This window comes from Mytilus californianus, unplaced genomic scaffold, assembly GCF_021869535.1.
Source record: "Mytilus californianus isolate M0D057914Y unplaced genomic scaffold, xbMytCali1.0.p SCAF_10, whole genome shotgun sequence".
In the NCBI taxonomy this organism is placed as follows: domain Eukaryota; kingdom Metazoa; phylum Mollusca; class Bivalvia; order Mytilida; family Mytilidae; genus Mytilus; species Mytilus californianus.
This window is the reverse complement of record NW_026262582.1, coordinates 16,292,243-16,308,044: the sequence shown is the minus strand read 5'-3', so window position 1 is coordinate 16,308,044 and position 15,802 is coordinate 16,292,243. Positions and strand designations below refer to the sequence as shown.

The following is a 15,802-nucleotide window of genomic DNA, read 5'->3' as shown; positions in this document are numbered from 1 at the left end:
TTAGCTAGTGAAGGCTGAAACATTTGTAAAAGCACCAAATATCATTTCAGCTTTATATCGATTGATAGCTGCTTGATTTCAAGCATCAAATATTACTTAAAAAGCGATAACAGGAATTGCCAGAAATACAGCACAGTAAAACTGAACACATCTACCACCCATTCCCGACTCTCTTAAAAAAACCGACAGACAAACTAAGATAACAACAGTGGGAAACACATGGTTCAGATAACCTGACTTCATATAGGCACAAAATATACATGCATATTCATGACAATGACATGTCAAAGACTTCAGAATACACCCTTCTTTCTACTAGAGTTGTTTATAAATTCAACATAGATAACATTGATTATGAAAGTTTTGTCATGTAGAATTTACTTTTGTAGTTTTATGTTCAGACACACATCTTTTATAGAATTTTTGCAAAATTATACTTTTGAAGTATTTGATTGAACTGCTGACATTTATATTTCAGGATGAGGCTGGTGTAGCAGCCTACAAGACAGTTGAACTGGATGATTATATGGGAGGGGGACCAGTTCAACACAGAGAAGTCGAAGGACATGAATCTAAATTGTTTATGAATTATTTCAAACCAAAAGGAGGCATTAAGTAAGCTTGTACATACTGATATTTCACTTAGTAGATATCAGTATTACTGAGGAATCATTTATTTTTGTGAATTAAGGAAAATTTTATTTTCATGAATATTAGTTTCTTGGGGCTTGGGGAATGGATCCCCGACCCCTTTTTTTCTTTACTTTTTGTTTTGTTTTGTGTTTTTAATGTTTGTTTTTAATTTTGATATCGTAATCTGCTCGCCTTCAGTACATTTTATGCACCATATTTTCATTAAATCATACAAACTAGGACATGTAACCAAAATTTTTTTTTATATATATGTGAAACCTTTGGAACTTTTCATTGTGAAAATTGTGATGAAAAAGGTTTCGTAAAAAAAAAACTCATATTTTAAATTTTGATAGCATTATCTTTTATACAGGATTCATAAATTGCAATAATTTCACATGAATTTAGTCTTATTTTCCAACATTTGCAATATTAAGTGGACTCTAAAATTTCTGAATTTACAGTAGCCTTATTTATTTTTTTAGATATCTTGAAGGTGGCCATGCCTCAGGATTCAATCATGTGGAACATAAATTCCGACAGAGATTATTACATGTTAAAGGAAAGCACCATGTTAGAGTGACAGAGGTATGTAGTTGTATGCTTACTATAAAGATTTTCAAACAACCTTTAGGACTATTCCATTTAAATGGATAGGAGAGTGTAGGAACAGACTTCCAAAGTCCTAAACAACCAAAAATCTTTCTGTGTGTAATTCAGCAAACATTGAATGGACTTACCACCTTTAATTGCCCAAGTCCTAAAATAAAACTTTCATTCCTACACTCCCACATCAATTTTAATGGAATAGACCTTAGAAATTATTTTGAAAGTGAGAGATATAACTTCTGATAACTTTTATTGCATTTATTTTTCACACCTTAAAAGCAATTGTTAATTGAGGAGGCGTTCATATCTGTATCATACTTAAGTACAAGTTTTTAGAATTGAAAGTTTTGGTGATTTTCTTCAAGTTAAATTTCCATTTATAATACAAAATTAACAAATGTTTTGTTTGTAACCAATGATTAAATAAGAGAACACTGGAAATCATAGCTAAAAGAACACCATAAATTTTGACTTAAAGAACACCAGAAATTTTGACTTAAAGAACACCAGAAATTATAACTAAAAGAACCCCAGAAATTATAAGTAAGAGAACACCAGAAATTATAACTAAAAGAACACCAGAAATAATAACTTAGAGGACACCTAAAATTATAACTAAGAGAACACCAGAAATTCTAACTAAAAGAACACCAGAAATAATAACTTAGAGAACACCAGAAATTATAATGAAGAGAATACAATAAATTGCATACAACACAGAGGGATTCAGCATTGTCAACTTCATTGATTTAACACAAAACCATGCAGAGGACTCCATAGAATTTTTAGCTGTGTGCAATAAGTTCAAAAATATTCTTGAGTGAGTAAGAATTGTCCTTTAAAAATTCATTAGTAAAAAGTACTGAATAAGGTTTATCCGATCCTCTTTATATTCATACAAAGTGGAAGTTACTGATTTTTTTATTTGCTGCACACAATTTTATATCATATGTGCTTTCTGGCTTAATACTATATATTTTCATTGTATATATTTTATTAAAATGTTTATCACCTACAAATAAGCAGGCAAGCTATATATCTGTGTCCACAATATTGTTTCACATGTATTTACTGACATAATGATTCTACATATTTACATTGTATATATATTTTGTTAAAACTTTTATTACCAGCTGGAAGTAAGTTATCATTTTGTTGTATACACAGATTGGCTAAATCATGCATGCTACCGGTCACTTTGATGTTATGGCTTAGTTTGGGATACAGAAAGGAAAAGTTTTCATAAAGAGAGTTATCTCCCTTTACCCTGTTATGAAGGGGAGACAACCTTTAATCCTTTGATATGTCCCCCACCTCTTTATGTAAAACAGTGAATTATTATCACTGTATTGGGTAGAAGAAGGGAGTTATGTTTTAGTATTAAAGCTATTTTTCTTATATTAAAGAACCATATTATTTTCCTTAATTTTTCAAAGGGGCAATGTAACATGATTGATTTTAATCTGTAAATTTTAAGATGAGATTAATTCCAATCTCCTAACATTTTCTTTGTTAAAATTAAGATTTCATTGTTCTATATCATTGCTCTTTGTATTTGCTAGAAAAAGAATAAGTTTACTGAAAGCTTTAAACAAACTGTTTTTTATTCTCGATCCTATTCAATCAAGTTTGTCCATTAAGAATGGGAAACAAATTTGTTCAAATAAAATGGAAAAAATTGAAAGAAAAAAAAAATAATGACATAAAAGAATTGCAAATATCATGCTAGGAGTGATTAATGACAATATTATAGTGATGTTTTTAGTTTATTAGAATGCTATTTTTATATTCATTTAAACATTAAGCTTCTAGATTTGGAACTTCCCCACACGAAATTAAATGAAAAAAAAAAACGTCTGATTTTGTCCAAGTTCTTGGATGTATCTCACACTGAAATCTGTGGCAGTATTAAATCGTTAAGGGTAGAGTTGATATATACCTACAGTTTACTGCAGGCAATATAGACAGGTGCAGTTTTCAGGGTACATGCATCACATATATATATATCAGACTTGATTGTACTAGATGTTATTGGAAGGTCAGGTGTTGTAACACAAAGCATTCATTATATTCGTGTATCCTTTGTACAGGTTCTGTATTTCTGCAATTTGAGCTAGTATAGGTTGGTCTGAATAAAATAGATCAACAGGGCTAAAAAAACTATCTCATATTTGTTTTATTATGTATAATTTCAATTTCTCACTTATTATTTTGAAGTGGAATTTAATATTTTGCTGACAAAATCAAGAATACTCTGAATATGATTTTGCAGTAAATTTTTATCATTATTGTGAGAAATATTCCTAAAAAAAAGTCATGATGAAAGTTAAAAACTTTTAAGATTGCATTTTTAAGTATTATCATGATTATCATGATAATTGCCAAAATTTAATTTGAATAGAAAACTCCAAAATAAGATAATTTTTAATCTAGAGCTCATCGAGCTTATATAGCCCATAATCCAGCTATATGAGCTCATTGAGCTTATATAGCCTATAATCCAGCTATATAAGCTCATAATGTGGATATACCAGACCTGTTTAATATGATGATGTAAATATTGTAAATAATTTAATAAAAAGTAACTTTGAGGGTCAGATATGAAATACATTACACATTGATATGCATGTGATTTAAGACATTCCTTGTTGCATGAGAAAAGTATCCCACGGAATCCTACCTGTTCAGGTGTTGTGTGACATGGCCCTAACTGATGTCAAAAACTTTAGGTGAAGATTGTTTGTGCAAAGCTTCAGAAAAAAGATGATCCATTAGGCCAGTCAAATAAAATTTGTGTTCAGGCTTTCTTTCTGATAAAAATTGGGTGGGTAGATTGGATTTTTTAATATCTGCTCATTTTTAGCTCACCTGGCCCAAAGGGCCAAGTGAGCTTTTCTCATCACTTGGCGTCCGTCGTCCGGCGTCGGCGTTAACTTTTTATACGACCGCAAAAAAATTTTTGTGGTCGTATATTGGTATGACGTTGGCGTCGTCGTCGTCGTCGTCCGAATACGCATTAGTTTTCGCACTCTAACTTTAGTTTAAGTGAATGGATCTCTATGAAATTTTACCATAAGGTTCAATACAACAAAAGGAAGGTGGGGATTGATTTTGGGGGTTATGGTACCAACAGTTAAGGAATTAGGGGCCAAAAAGGGGCCAAAAATAAGCATTTTCTAGTTTCCAGACAATAACTGTGGAACGGTGTATGGATCTCTCTGAAATTATACTACAAGTTTCCATACCACAAAGGGATGGTTAGGATTTGCTTTGGGGGGTTATGGCTCAAACCGTTTAAGAATTAGGGGCAAAAAAGGGGGAAAAACAAGGTTGTCCTGGTTAATGGACAAATACTTTCGTACAAAACATAATTTAAAGCAGTGTAAGGGAGATAAATCAAATACATCATTGAAATTATCTCCCTTACACTGCTTTTAAATTATGTATAAAGTAATGGTTAATGAACAATTAAGATAATTTAAAACAGTGTAAGGGAGGTAATCCAAATACAACGTTTTGGTTACTTCCCTTACACTGCTTTTAAATTATGTTTAAAGAAATGCATATTTATAAAGGAAGACCAGTAAAAATATCTGCAAATGTTGCATCTTTTTTTTTTACCAAAAAATCCATATGAAAGATTTGACACTATATTTTAAATTCTATTATAAAATAGATTAAGTTAGCACTATGGTAAATTTAAATGGGTAATTATGGTTTTGGGGGAAAAAGAGGGGGGGGGGTAAAAGGAAATTGTGGGGGGTCAATTTTTTCTCATTTCAGATTTCAGAAATTAAAAAGAATTATTCTTCAAATATTTTTTTTTTTTCAAATTTCAAATATTGAAAAATTTCAAGAAGTCATCTTTAATTGCACAGTATGGCGCATTAGATTTGTAAAATCTTTGACCACATTTATTTATTTGTTATGCCGAATCTAACCGTGTATTTAGATTTTTAATTTTGGATCCAGTTTTCAAATTGGTCTACATTAAGGTCCAAAGGGTCCAAAATTAAACTTTGTTTGATTTTAACAAAAATTGAATATATGGGGTTCTTTGATATGCTGAATCTAAACATGTATTTAGATTTTTGATTTTTGGCCCAGTTTTCAAGTTGGTCCAAATTGGGGTCCAAAATTAAACTTTGTTTGATTTCAACAAAAATTGAATATATGGGGTTCTTTGATATGCTGAATCTAACCATGTATTTAGATTTTTTATTTGTGGACCCCGCTATCAAATTGGTTCATATTGAGGTCAAAAGGGTCCAAAATTAAACTTTGTTTGATTTCATCAAAAATTGAATTATTGGGGTTCTTTGATATGCCAAATCTAACCGTGTATTTAGATTTTTAATTTTGGGTCCCGTTTTTTAAATTGGTCTACATTAAGGTCCAAAGGGTCCAAAATTAAACTTAGTTTGATTTTAACAAAAAATGAATTCTTGGGCTTCTTTGATATGCTGAATCTAAACATGTGTTTAGATTTTTGATAATGGGCCCAGTTTTCAAGTTGGTCCAAGTTGGGGTCCAAAATAAAACTTTGTTTGATTTCAACAAAAATTGAATATATGGGGTTCTTTGATATGCTGAATCTAAACATGTATTTAGATTTTAGATTTTTGGCCCAGTTTTCAAGTTGGTCCAAACTGGGGTCCAAAATTAAACTTTGTTTGATTTCAACAAAAATTGAATATATGGGGTTCTTTGATATGCTGAATCTTACCATGTATTTAGATTTTTTATTTGTGAGCCCGCTATCAAATTGGTTCATATTGAGGTCAAAAGGGTCCAAAATTAAACTTTGTTTGATTTCATCAAAAATTTAATTATTGGGGTTCTTTGATATGCCAAATCTAACCGTGTATTTAGATTTTTAATTTTGGGTCCCTTTTTTTAAATTGGTCTACATTAAGGTCCAAAGGGTCCAAAATTAAACTTAGTTTGATTTTAACAAAAATTGAATTTTTGGGGTTCTTTGATATGCTGAATCTAAACATGTGTTTAGATTTTTTATTATGGGCCCAGTTTTCAAGTTGGTCCAAGTTGGGGTCCAAAATTAAACTTTGTTTGATTTCAACAAAAATTGAATATATGGGGTTCTTTGATATGCTGAATCTATACATGTATTTAGATTTTAGATTTTTGGCCCAGTTTTCAAGTTGGTCCAAATTGGGGTCCAAAATTAAACTTTGTTTGATTTCAACAAAAATTGAATATATGGGGTTCTTTGATATGCTGAATCTTACCATGTATTTAGATTTTTTATTTGTGGGCCCGCTATCAAATTGGTTCATATTGAGGTCAAAAGGGTCCAAAATTAAACTTTGTTTGATTTCATCAAAAATTGAATTATTGGGGTTCTTTGATATGCCAAATCTAACTGTGTTTTTAGATTTTTAATTTTGGGTCCCGTTTTTTAAATTGGTCTACATTAAGGTCCAAAGGGTCCAAAATTAAACTTAGTTTGATTTTAACAAAAATTGAATTCTTGGGGTACTTTGATATGCTGAATCTAAACATGTGTTTAGATTTTTGATTATGGGACCAGTTTTCAAGTTTGTCCAAGTTGGGGTCCAAAATTAAACTTTGTTTGATTTCAACAAAAATTGAATATATGGGGTTCTTTGATATGCTGAATCTAACCATGTATTTTGATTTTGGACATTGGACCATAATAGGTAAATTAAAAAAATTGAAGTTCTTAGACCACATTCTTTCTGTGTCAGAAACCTATGCTGTGTCAAATATTTAATCACAATCCAAATTCAGAGCTGTATCAAGCTTGAATGTTGTGTCCATACTTGCCCCAACTGTTCAGGGTTCGACCTCTGCGGTCGTATCAAGCTGCGCCCAGCGAAGCATTTTATTACATTTTGAACTTCTTCTAGAGAACCACTGAATGGAATGAAACCAAACATGGCATGAATGTTCCTTATGAGGTGCTGACCAAGTGTTGTTACTTTGTAGCCGATCCATCATCCAAGATGGCCGCCAGCGGGGGACTTAGTTTAACATAGGACCCTATGGGAAATGCATACAAATGACTTCTTTTAGAGAACCACTGAATGGAATAAAACCAAGCATGGCATGAATGTTCCTTATGAGATACTGACCAAGTGTTGTTACTTTGCAGTCGGTCCATCATCCAAGATGGCCGCCATCGGGGAACTTAGTTTAACATAGGACCCTATGGGAAATACATACAAATGTCTTCTTCTAGAGAACCACTGAATGGAATGAAACCAAACATGGCATGAATCTTCCTTATGAGATGCTGACCAAGTGTTGTTACTTTGTAGCCGATCCATCATCCAAGATGGCCGCCAGCGGGGGACTTAGTTTAACATAGGACCCTATGGGAAATACATAAAAATGTCTTCTTTTAGAGAACCACTGAATGGAATGAAACCAAACATGGCATGAATGTTCCTTATGAGGTGCTGACCAAGTGTTGTTACTTTGTAGCCGATCCATCATCCAAGATGGCCGCCAGCGGGGGGACTTAGTTTAACATAGGACCCTATGGGAAATACATAAAAATGTCTTCTTTTAGAGAACCACTGAATGGAATGGAACCAAACATGGCATGAATGTTCCTTATGAGATGCTGACCAAGTGTTGTTACTTTGCAGTCGGTCCATCATCCAAGATGGCCGCCAGCGGGGGACTTAGTTTAACATAGGACCCTACGGGAAATACATACAAATGTCTTCTTTTAGAGAACCACTGAATGGAATGAAACCAAACATGGCATGAATGTTCCTTATGAGGTGCTGACCAAGTGTTGTTACTTTGTAGCAGATCCATCATCCAAGATGGCCGCCAGCAGGGGACTTAGTTTAACATAGGACCCTATGGGAAATACATACAAATGTCTTCTTTTAGAGAACCACTGAATGGAATGGAACCAAACATGGCATGAATGTTCCTTATGAGATGCTGACCAAGTGTTGTTACTTTGCAGTTGGTCCATCATCCAAGATGGCCGCCAGCGGGGGACTTAATTTAACATAGGCCCCTATGGGAAATACATACAAATGTCTTCTTTTAGAGAACTATTGAATGGAATGAAACCAAACATGGCATGAATGTTCCTTATGAGGTTCTGGCCAAGTGTTGTTACTTTGTAGCCGATCCATCATCCAAGATGGCCGCCAGTGGGGGACTTAGTTTAACATAGGACCCTATGGGAAATACATACAAATGTCTTCTTTTAGAGAACCACTGAATGGAATGAAACCAAACATGGCATGAATGTTCCTTATGAGGTGCTGACCAAGTGTTGTTACTTTGCAGTCGGTCCATCATCCAAGATGGCCGACAGCAGGGGACTTAGTTTAACAAAGGACCTATGGGAAATACATACAAATGTCTTCTTTTAGAGAACCACTGAATGGAATGAAACCAAACATGGCATGAATCTTCCTTATGAGATGCTGACCAAGTGTTGTTACTTTGTAGCCGATCCATCATCCAAGATGGCCGCCAGCGGGGGAATTAGTTTTACATAGGACCCTTTGGGAAATACATAAAAATGTCTTCTTTTAGAGAACCACTGAATGGAATGAAACCAAACATGGCATGAATGTTCCTTATGAGATGTTGACCAAGTGTTGTTACTTTGCAGCCGATCCATCATCCAAGATGGCCGACAGCGGGGGACTTAGTTTAACATAGGACCCTATGGGAAATACATACAATTGTCTTCTTTTAGAGAACCACTGAATGGAATGAAACCAAACATGGCATGAATGTTCCTTATGAAGTGCTGACCAAGTGTTGCTACTTTGTTGCCGATTTACTGTTCAAGATGGCCACCAGGATATTTTATTAAATAACGGGACCAATATTAATCAAAATTAGGCCTCAATCATTATTTGGGTATCTGTTATGATTTTTATCTATCTTTACATGATTTCTAAAACCAAAGTAGAGTCAGGTGAGCGACACAGGCTCTTGAGAGCCTCTAGTTTTGTAACTAGAGTATATGGGGAGACCTGCAGTACTGTTAAAATTCACTTTTCACTTCCAAAAGCACTAATTAAAAATTGAGAGTGGGCATTTTGAGGCATTTCAAATAATATGGAAACCCTCAACTCACATATTTATTTAGTATTGGCCTTACTCATGTAATAATAAATCAGACTTTGTTTCACAACCAGCTAGGCTTCTAGGCCAAGAAAATAGTATTAACTGTTTGTTGAGTCATGGAAAACTTTGCCAGTGGCATTTTTATTCTTATGCAAAATGACTATTAAAAGAATAGATCTATTTTGGAATTGATATTTATTCAGAAGAATGGCTTCTTTTCTTGCTTAATTTTTCTATTTTCTCTGGAGATGCTATAGCTTTGTGCAGACATGATAAAAAGAAATGTTTCAGGACTATTTTCTCTGGAGAGGCTATAGCTTTGTGCAGACATGATAAAAGGAAATGTTTCCGGACTATTTACTGGGGAATGGAATAATTTTCAAGGCCATGCCTTTTATTTATATTTGTGTGCATATGAAAGTCAATATACATGTATGTTTTATTGCAGTTTTTTTTTAAAATGTTGAATTACTTTTGAAAGCTTTGCTATAATGAAAACTTACCATAACAAAGATTACTATTTTTTTTTTAATGTATCAGTACATAAAATAATTTATGACAAAACTTTATAAAACTGAATGGCTTTCAGCTTACACAAGAATTTTCACTATTTGACAGTAAACAAAAAAAAAAAATTGTTTCTAGTTTGTTTAAATTTGTTAAAGATTTTATTTGTATACCATTTTGAAATATGAATTTAAAGAACTTTTTCAATCCTTACATTGTTGATGTTGTTGTATTGTTGATAACTTTCTTACAAATTAAGGAAAATTGAAAATGTGAGAAATTCCCAAAATTTTGCTTTGCTTTGACTATTTGAGTTTTGCTAGAATACTACTGGTAGTGTTACATAGTTTACATTGGAATCCTTTTTTTCTTTTTTACTTCAAGTAGATGTTAATATTTCCAAAACTGCTTAATTAATATGTTTAAACATTTTGGTGAAATTATATAAATGAATGAGTTTTTTAATTTGAAAATATTAAACAAATCATCAAATCTTTAAATAGGAAAAGGTTAGATAAGTCATATATAGCATTTGCCATGTAAAATTTATGAAATTGAGATTTAAAAGGGTTAAAATGAATGAAATTTATGAGAATTTTAAAAAATAGAATAAAATTACTAGGAAAAAGTTTTCAGTACTACATAGAGTACTATACTATAACTCTTGATTCCGTCAGATTAGTTGTTCAATTTTGTCAAGGTTTTGTATATGTGGTTATTTCCCTTATCATTCAAATAAGATGTCCAAATACAAATGTATCTAGATGTATTGGGTTTAATAGGGAGAAAAAATTTCATAGTTTCTTTACCTGTTTTTAATTTGTATTTTTAGGCAGCAGGTATGCAGTGGTCGGCCATGAATCATGGGGATGTGTTCATTCTTGATTTGGGTCGTGTGTTGTTTGTATGGAATGGGAAAGAGGCTAGTGTCACAGAAAAACGAATGGTATGTATAATAACTATAAAGATAATAATATAAAAGGAAGATGTGGTATTATTGCCAATGAGACAACTCTCCACAAGAGACCAAATGACACAGAGATTAACAACTTATGATAGGTCACCGTACGGTTTGTGTTTGTATCAGTTTTATTTTAGTTTTTTTGCCAACAAATTCTTTATGCATCGATTAGATTGGCTTGACAATATGATGTATGTAAAAAAATATTTGTCATATTAAATTAAAAGTATTTTTGATAGTAGGGTACCATTTTCCTTGTCATTTTTTGTCCCTCCAATGATTAATTACTCAAAGAAATACATATTTTCCATGGAGTCTGAAAGTGTTAATCTTAAAACCACAAGTTTAAAACAAAACAACTATGGTTTCACAATCCACAAAAATTGATACCCACTAAGAAAAATAGTTTCACCATATATCATGAAGTTGTATTCACATCATTTTGAAACTTAGAACACATGTTCATTAAAATGTGAATTAGGGCTCTCCAATTTGTTCACTGTTTCACACATTCCCCAACCGATTGTGAAAAAAATGTTCACTAGTGAAATTTCTGTTCTCTGCAAATGATTGGTCAAAATTTCTATTATGATGTCAAATTTTCTTGATTTCTTGGGAATTCCTATTGTGATGTTATGTAAAAAGGCGACCATGTCTGGTGACGTCACATATAAAAACACAATTTTCTGCAAATCTTTGAAAAGGAAGGATAAACTTGTTTAGATATCGTCTTTAAATCATCAGAGAAACAGATTCCATCACTGTATCTCGTGTATTACGATATTTCTTTAATCTAGTGGAGCCTCGCGTTTTGAATTTTAATATTTAAGTGTCTCAAGTGGAGAAATATCATAATACACTTGATGCAGTGGTGGAATCTATACTTCTGATTTCGCGGTACACTGAGCATGGTAATGTGATAGTATCTAGACATATTCTTGTTTTCTTACATCATGATTCTGTTATATTTTATGTACATCTAACCTTTTAAAATATTTATTTTTAGGGATGTATGCATGCAAGCAGTTTACGAGACGAGAGAGCAGGTAAAATGAAAACTAACATTATTATCGTGGAAGATGGAACAGAAGACAAAATGGACCCAGAGGAATTAAAAGTAATTTAATTTATATGAGATTCTCATTGGCAGTTAATATTTGTATAGGGAATGACTTCTTACATATATATTATTGTCACATGTTTGACATGTGACGGTCTAATTGAGTTCATTCACGGTTAGGGTTAGGTAAGATGTTTGTTTTAGTTTATTATTAGCCATATGGGTTGGGACCCCTTAAGTAAAAGAAGATCATTAAATCTGATAAATTTTTCAAAATGAATGAAAATATCATTTTTTTTTTCTTAGTATACACCACAGTTCAGGTGGATTTAACTTTTTCAAACTGCCTGCTGGGACAATTCCTATCAAATTATTACATGATTAAAGACCAAAGAGCAGAAAATAGCCGAAGGCAACCAATGGGTCTTCAACACAGCGAGAAAATCCTGCACCCAGAGGCAGGCTTCAGCTCGCCCCTAAACAAAAATGAGTACTAGTTTAATGAAAATGGACGTCACACTAAACTCTGAAACATATAAATAAACTACAATTAAAAACATACAAGACTAACAAAGGCCAGAGGTTCCTGACTTGGGACAGGCGCAAAAATGCGGCGGAGTTAAACATGTTTTGTGAGAACTTTCAATACAATACCGTATGTTATTTTTACAAGATATTGTATGATTAATTCTTATTATTTAAAAAAAGACATGGCATGTCTACTCTAATTGGTGGGCACAAGAGACATCTAAAAGTTATGCCAACTCCCACCATGGGCGAGTGGAAAATAGTATGTCCACTCTAATGGGTTGACAGATGGGACATCTAACAACTATGCCAACTCTCACAATGGACTGGTGAAAATGGCAAAATCCATGTTATATGTAGTGTACCTGATAGCTTACCTATAAATTATTCTTATTTCTAAAGAATGTGATTATTGAGATCGCTAAAAACTTAAAGTTGTAAGTGTTTAAATGAAAATATGTAGGATTTGTGAGTCTAAATCAAAGGCAATAAAGAAATTTCAAAGGTTCAAATACTGTATATATCTGTTTATTTTCACGTCTGGGTTTTTGCACAGTTTTGACCATAAAGGGTTTAACAAATGTATGCTGTATAAAAAATAAGGAGATGTGCCAACGAGACAACTATTCACCTAAGTTCAAATAAAGTGGATGTAAGCAATTAATATAGGCAACCGTACGACCCTTAACAATGAGAAAACTCATACCATATAGTCGGCTATAAAAGGCCCTGACATGATTGTATTCATTATTTATGTTTTACAACCTTGTTCAATATATTTGAATGGACAGTGAAAGAAAACAGTATATTTCGCAGTAAAAGTCTATCGTGAAAATTTCCAGATATACAGTATACAAACCTGTAAGAGGTTCTACATGAATGATTGTTTATAACTTCAGATGTTCTCACAACACCTTCCATTAAATGAGAGAAATGAAATTCAATCAAAAGAAGCTGGAGGACAAGATGACAAAGTGGATAGGAAACATGTCATCAAATTATATGTGTAAGTACACTCATCATCAATTAATATGTGTAAGTACACTCGTCATCAAATTATATGTGTAAGTACACTCGTCATCAAATTATATGTGTAAGTACACTCGTCATCAATTTATATGTGTAAGTACACTCGTCATCAAATTATATGTGTAAGTACACTCGTCATCAATTTATATGTGTAAGTACACTCGTCATCAAATTATATGTGTAAGTACACTAGTCATTATGCTTTTTATTTTGTTTGTATTATTTTTTTTTGTTGTTCTCTTTTTGTATTAAAAGTTTTTGAAGGCCACAGGGAAGATTAACATGTCAGTATTAATTGAGTTTTCCTCGTTAAATTAAGAAATTTATTCTAATTATTATTGTGTGTAAGTACACTCATCATCAATTTATATGTGTAAGAACACTCGTCATCAAATATGTTTAAGTACTCTCGTCATCATTTTATATGTGTAAGTCCACTCGTCTTCAAATTATATGTGTAAGAACACTAGTCATCAAATTATATGTGTAAGTCCTGCACTTGTTATCAAATTATATGTGTAAGAACACATTGTCAAATTATATGTGTAAGTACACTCATCCACAAATTATATGTGTAAGAACACTCGTCATCTAATTATATGCGTAAGTCCTGCACTTGGCATCAAATTATATGTGTTAGTACACACCAAATTATATATGTGTAAGTACACTCGTCATCAATTTATATGTGTAAGTACACTCATCGTCAAATTATATGTGTAAGTACACTCATCGTTAAATTATATGTGTAAGAACACTTAGTCATCAAATTATATGTGTAAGTACACTCATCGTTAAATTATATGTGTAAGAACACTTAGTCATCAAATTATATGTGTAAGTACACTCATCGTTAAATTATGTGTGTAAGAACACTTAGTCATCAAATTATATGTGTAAGTACACTCATCTTTAAATTATATGCGTAAGAACACTTAGTCATCAAATTATATGTGTAAGAACACTCGGCATCAAATTATATGTGTTAGTACACTAGTCATTAATTTATATGTTTAAGTACACATGTAAGAAACAAATGCTGAAGTACATAAAATGAGGTTCATATGGGGTTACACAAAGGTTAACAAGACATCACGTCACAAATAGGTTTGTTAAAGTTAAAATGAAAGTGAAAGTAAAAGTTAATAATGAATTGTCAGTATATTTTCCAAAATGGACAACACCTCAGTGGACATTCTACTTCAACTGGCTTCAATCTGAATGAGGTACTTCTTGCAATTGCGTTAGGAATATTGTGGGATGTATTTAATAACATGAATTAAGAAGAATCATTGAGGGATAAAAATTATGATACACTTCTAAATAAGTTTTATTGTTAAATTTTACAGGTGTTCTGAAGATGAAGGTACACTCAAAGTATCTGAGGTTAAATCTGGTCCACTTTCTAGGAAAGATATGCATACTGGGGTAAGTATCAGAGGTTAAATCTGGTCCACTTTTTAGGAAAGATATGCATACTGGGGTAAGTATCAGAGGTTAAATATGGTCCACTTTCTAGGAAAGATATGAATCCTGGGGTAAGAAGTACAGATAACTGAATTAATTTATAGTATTGAAATAAAAAAAAGAAGGCATTACAATAATTCTTTTTTAGAAAAACATTTGCTGAATTAAGTGTTTCAAATAAAATTGTGTAGTTGATCATAACTATTCATCCACTTTGATGAGTAAATTTATTCAAAACTATAACAAATATTTTGACTTTGTTTTTACCTTTTCAGTCCGATGAATTGTTTACGTCTTGATTTTGAAATTATTTACACAAATTTATTTGAAACATCGTTAGCCAGCACCATAAAAAACCAACAATCATGTATATTGGATTAATTGACTGACTGTTGATCAGGACAGTCTTCACCCTCAGCCACAGGCCCACCAGCCCTTGCTTGTAAAACTATCGGGGCTGTAAGAATTTCTTCTATGCTTCAATCGAATCTATGTAAAATTTTCAACAAATAGAAGTGTCAAGCCTGTGGCTGCAACAGATTATTGTGAAGACTTCCAGATGATGTCCAAGCAGTCATGTATATTAAGATCAAAGTTTGACTTAAAGATCTTGTGATTTAACTCAAAACTGTGTTTTATTCTTACAGAATGATTGCAATGATAATAAGGACTCTCTAATTTTAATGCTTTTTTCACATTTTACGACCAGTGTGAGAAAAATATTTCTCATCTCTAGAGAAAACTTTGTTCTCGGCAATTGATTGGTCGAAATTTAATTATGACGCCAAATTTTCTTGATTTCTTATGAATTTCCCATTGCAACTGAAAAATTGTACAGTTCATTTTAAATTTAATAAGAAAATACAAAAGCATTTTCAGTGCGGAAGGACTTGCTGGGAGTGCTTTGAAATTAA

At 32.4% G+C, this 15,802-nt stretch overlaps 1 protein-coding gene across 6 annotated transcripts in view; it reads left to right on the top strand.

The window, feature by feature from the left end:
• The window catches only part of LOC127717694 (advillin-like), a 70,837-nt gene that overhangs the window by 37,162 nt on the left and 17,873 nt on the right, over positions 1 to 15,802 (top strand). For all 6 annotated transcript variants that reach the window (XM_052223447.1, XM_052223449.1, XM_052223444.1 and 3 more), the window contains 6 exons: positions 479 to 615; positions 1,119 to 1,221; positions 10,676 to 10,789; positions 11,811 to 11,921; positions 13,292 to 13,398; positions 14,771 to 14,849. In XM_052223447.1, the coding sequence (XP_052079407.1) occupies positions 479 to 615; positions 1,119 to 1,221; positions 10,676 to 10,789; positions 11,811 to 11,921; positions 13,292 to 13,398; positions 14,771 to 14,849 (651 nt within the window). The remainder of the gene's footprint in view (positions 1 to 478; positions 616 to 1,118; positions 1,222 to 10,675; positions 10,790 to 11,810; positions 11,922 to 13,291; positions 13,399 to 14,770; positions 14,850 to 15,802) is intronic.